The sequence below is a fragment of the Clinocottus analis genome, unplaced genomic scaffold (genome assembly GCF_023055335.1).
Source record: "Clinocottus analis isolate CAN_PGR_092001 unplaced genomic scaffold, fCliAna1.0.p SCAF_16, whole genome shotgun sequence".
In the NCBI taxonomy this organism is placed as follows: Eukaryota; Metazoa; Chordata; class Actinopteri; order Perciformes; family Cottidae; genus Clinocottus; species Clinocottus analis.
In genome coordinates this window covers 17726232-17731192 of record NW_027175887.1, presented here as the reverse complement: position 1 = coordinate 17731192, position 4961 = coordinate 17726232, and the positions used below count along the sequence as shown (strand labels likewise).

Below are 4961 nucleotides of genomic sequence, written 5' to 3'. Positions count from 1 at the left end.
CGTCTGCAGACGAGTGGATATCTGCAGATGAGCCGCCGCCGCCGCCGCGCAGGGTTTCATTGATATTTGCTCGGGGAGTTAACGAGACTCCATTTGGTTCAAAAAAAGTATTTTTTTTAATCCTGCAGCCTTGAAAAACCACAAGAGTTGGAGTTGTTAGAGCATCTTAGTTCTGGTAGCTTTAACCGGAGGGCGAGCGGCGCGCGCCTCAAAGTCCACAGTTCATTTGAATCCAGTCCTAAACCCGAAGAACTCGGCGTGCTGACTCAAGACCGGGCTTATTAGCTCTAATCCCCGGCAACCCTCTGTGTTTGTGTTATCCAATGGGATTAAGCGGATACCTGTGTGTGGGTTTCACCGGAATATTGGCTCAACTTTTAACTTTATAACACCAACAAGTCAAATAATCCTGTGATGCGACGAAACTCGACCACTATGTTTTAATTTAACATTGTTTTGTATCTTTTAGAGTCATTTATATCGACTTCTATACAGCCAGAGGAGTCGCCCCCTGGTGGTCAGGAGAGAGAATGCAGCTTTAACACATGAAGCATAGACTTCTATACAACCAGAGGAGTCGCCCCCTGGTGGTCAGGAGAGAGAATGCAGCTTTAGCACATGAAGCATAGACTTCTATACAACCAGAGGAGTCGCCCCCTGGTGGTCAGGAGAGAGAATGCAGCTTCAACACATGAAGCATAGACTTCTATACAACCAGAGGAGTCGCCCCCTGGTGGTCAGGAGAGAGAATGCAGCTTTAACACATGAAGCATAGACTTCTATACAACCAGAGGAGTCGCCCCCTGGTGGTCAGGAGAGAGAATGCAGCTTTAACACATGAAGCATAGACTTCTATACAACCAGAGGAGTCGCCCTCTGATGGTCAGGAGAGAGAACGCAGCTTTAACACATGAAGCATAGACTTCTATACAACCAGAGGAGTCGCCCCCTGGTGGTCAGGAGAGAATATGGTCGATTTTACACAGTTGAGCTAATTTCAACTGTGTAAACATTTTTGGGAAACAGGTCAATATTAACAGCAGCGTTCATGTATTTCATCACAGTACAGTTTAAATATTTAACGTACGTCTTCTTGGAAAACTGTCCAAAACCTACAAATATTCTATTTATGATCACATAAAAAAAGAAACACATAAAAAGTCCAGTTGTGCAGCGCAACACTTCCTGATGTGTTCAGCACATTTATCTCATCCAGTCTCCATCAGCGGTCCATTAAATGGACCATTAAAGAGAACCAGCCCCATTAAAACATCCAGATACTGGAGCACATCACATGGAAAGGTTAATTAATTTATCTTAAGTGGCTGCAAAATAAAAAATAAAATATAATTGCATCCATAAGTCGCGTCAGAATGAAATAGAAGCTAAAAGGTAATTACAAAAATACGTAAAAAAGCGAGACACAAGAGGTGAAAACACAGTTTTTCATGCACGGGTCGAGTTTAAGATTCTTTTTAAGAAGTTTTTTTTTAGACTAATGGAAAGAAAATACACACTGAAGTGTTTATTTGACTACTTACAGTTATAAATTGCCTCATTTGCATATTGAAACATAACATTTCAGAAAGTAATACAAAGTAATAGTGTTAATGTCAGTGATGAAGTGGTGAAGTTTCATAGTGATATATATATACATATATATATATATATATATATATATATATATATATATATATATATATATATATATATATGAGTTTTTTTTACCTTTTCACCTGTAAAGTCTTCAGAAGGTGTCTAACGTAACTAATATCATGAAGTGTAGACACAGCATTCAGAGCCTCATTCATACATCATATATTCATGAAAAGATGGAGAAAATGTATTTTAATGTAGTTTTATTCATATATTATCAACTGGCTGAGGTTTTAAGGTGTTTAAAGTTGTTCATAAACTAATCATCTCCAGATATTTCCCCTAAAAGTTGAAGACACAAAACTCTTCCATCTGAACTCGACACACATGCTGGTGCCGCCCTCTGCTGGCCGGAGCGGCTCGTTGCAGCGTCCCGACACCGGATCCCTCGGCCCGGTGTCGCCCCGCAGGACTCCAAACCCATCAGCAGGAAGTGAAGGCGTCCCCGCAGGAGCGGCGCCGGCGCTTCATTAAGTGCGTACAAGTGTGCGACCTGAAGAGCTCACCGCTGTGTAACCGCGTTACCGAGCTCATGTTCAGATCAATGGTCTTCCCCCTGAAGAGCAACACCAGCAACAAACGCACAATCGTGATGTAGAGGGGAAGCCCGGTGGAGGCCGGAGCGCCGGGCTGCAGGAGCGCCGCCCATCGGCCCGCGGGACCCTTCAGAACCGCGAACCCGTGTTTCTATTTGACTTCTTGTCTTTTTTTCTGATACGTGGGTTCGCTGCAACGCCGACGCCATCGATCCACAAAACTGTACAACTTGCAGATAATTGCTTCAGGGTACTTTGGGATCAATACGCTGCCATCGCATCGGGGCCGCGTTGGAAAGAGTCTGCTGATCGCTCGCCGCGTCGATCCGCTTCCTGCTCCTCTTTGTGCAGCAGACGATCGAGGCGGATCTCGTCCCCTTTTCCTTCATTGTTCCCTTCCAGGCTTTTCAAAGTAAAGTTTGTGGTCTGGAGGGCGTCGGGCGTCCTCTGGGGACCCAGAGGCTCCTCGTGGTGGACGGCGATGGTGAGGGGATGTTGGTGGTTTCTCTTGAGGAGGTGGAGATACATAAAGAGAGGGAGGGAGGGAGGAAGGGAGGATGGTTGCTGGGAATCTGGAGCGCTGCATTTGTGTTACTGGTTTCTCTGGTCGAGACGCCGGGCGGACATTTTTATTCCGTTTGTCAGCGTCCTGCCTTCACGTCTCTGGATGTTTTTTTGACGGTGAGGAGATTCAAAATTGTTGTTGATTCTTCGACAACACAAACACAGAGGAAAGAGAGACTCCATCCAGAGTGACAGGTGGGTGTTCGCCTCCTGGCTTTCTTCTGCTCGTCTGTCTGAACTGTTGAAGAAATGCTTCATGACATAGATTGTGTGTCTTTGTGCGGGAAAAGTCAACATTTAGACTTCAACTTGTAACATTTGTCTTTCTTTGTGCAATTAGATTGTGCATTTATTATTATGCAAAAAAAGGCTATTTTTATATTATATATATATTTATATTTGCTTTCAATCCGAGACCAGACGGCGTGAAGTACCTTTCACAATAAAAGCATAAAGCTCAAATTCCCGCAGATCAATTCTCTCAAAGGAAACTCAATGAAACGCATCGCAGCCGTTTCCTCTCAAACAGAAAGGTTTAATGAAAAATAATGATGTATATGTGAAGCCGAGGAGGATTTTGTGTCTTTCATAGGCCACGCCCCCGACGTGTAAAGGTTTTAAGACGCTACTTTTAAAATATTTGCGTCTGGTTTCAAAGCGTCACCATTATCTGCGCTTTTTATGACGCATATCACTCTTAAAATAGCTTAAAAATATAAATCGGCACATTCCTAAAATGTTGGCCCAAGTCACTTTTTTCAGGTTTTTCAGAAAACAACAAAAAAAACTTGACTCAATGTAAGAAAAGTGCAGGAGCTGCTTCTGGACACGCTGCACACTGTGATACCGGTTTTACGTTATGGTTACTAATATTGTGTTCGAATGATCGCAAAAATGCTAACTAAACTGCTAGCTTAAATGCTAGCTTCAAAATGGCATCTTGAAAAGCTTGTAAAAAGGCTTAAGTCACATTGTGTTGTGACTTAAGCCAAATAAAAAAGCTTAAGTCACATTGTGTTGTGACTTAAGCCAAATAAAAAGGCTTAAGTCACATTGTGTTGTGACTTAAGCCAAATAAAAAAGCTTAAGTCACATTGTGTTGTGACTTAAGCCAAATCAAAAGGCTTAAGTCACATTGTGTTGTGACTTAAGCCAAATCAAAAGGCTTAAGTCACATTGTGTTGTGACTTAAGCCAAATCAAAAGGCTTAAGTCACACTCTGGACGTAATGCTGGTGGAATCACATGATCGGCTCCACTGAGGGTGCAGGAGGTTTTACCAGAGCTCCCATTATTTGAGGAAGAAGGCGTGTCTGTGTGTTGGGAGCGCCAGGCCTCAGGTGTGTGGTTCTGGTTGCAGAGTCCTCCAGGAGGCCATGCCGGGCAGCCCGGAGAACATCCCCCTGGGAGTCTGCACCCTCTCCCAGTCCCGGGACCAGCTGACGCCCACGGAGAGCACGGTGTTCAGCCTGTCGCGCAGCGAGTCCGTCTGGACGGCGGCGGAGGCGCCGCCCAGCCGGTGCGAGGAGTTCTGGTTCGCCATCCACCTCATGACCACCGGGGGCAGCTTCCTGGCGTGCGGCATCATCATCAGCGGCTTGTGGTTCGCCGGACACTGCCGGAAGGTCACCAACATCCTGGGGCCGGCGCTGCTGTCCATCGGCATGATGGTGTTCGTGGTGGGCGTGGTCCTGATCCCCATCACCAAGAAGAACAGGAAGCGGCCGGGCGCCAAGAAGCCGCTCAGCTACTACCGGCCGCCGGTGTTCAAACTGTGACGTGCCGCTCGGACGCCGGGCGACGCCGGAGACTTCTTAAGAGCGCCGGATCCAAATAAACCTTTTGGAAACTCGTATTCAAGAGACTCCTCGTGGCGACGGTTATGTGTTTATTTCTCTGGGATTCAACAACGGCAAGCGTGTGCATGAAAACGTTTTTTGCATTAATAACCACGAGGCTGTGGGAAAAGAGCCGCCGCCGCCAACGCGCCGCAGGGTTCATACACATTGTGAGCAAAAGGTTTGCATGACTTTAAACCAAATTTTTATGACTTTTAACCAAATTTCTATGACTTTTAACCATATTTTCATGACTTTAAACCAAATTTCTATAACTTTTAATCAAATTTCATGACTTTAAATCATATTTTCATGACTTCAAACCAAATTTTTATGACTTTTAACCGTAATTTCATGACTTTAAACCA

The 4961-nt window shown here is 44.9% G+C and overlaps 1 protein-coding gene across 1 annotated transcript; it reads left to right on the top strand.

The window, feature by feature from the left end:
• Window positions 1-2741: 2741 nt before the first annotated feature.
• LOC137786986 (phosphoinositide-interacting protein-like) lies at window positions 2742-4610 on the top strand. Its single transcript, XM_068579151.1, has 2 exons — window positions 2742-2951; window positions 4116-4610. The coding sequence occupies exon 2, from the start codon at window positions 4132-4134 to the stop codon at window positions 4531-4533; it is 402 nt and encodes a 133-aa protein (XP_068435252.1). The 5' UTR covers window positions 2742-2951; window positions 4116-4131; the 3' UTR covers window positions 4534-4610.
• The last annotated feature ends 351 nt before the right edge of the window (window positions 4611-4961 follow it).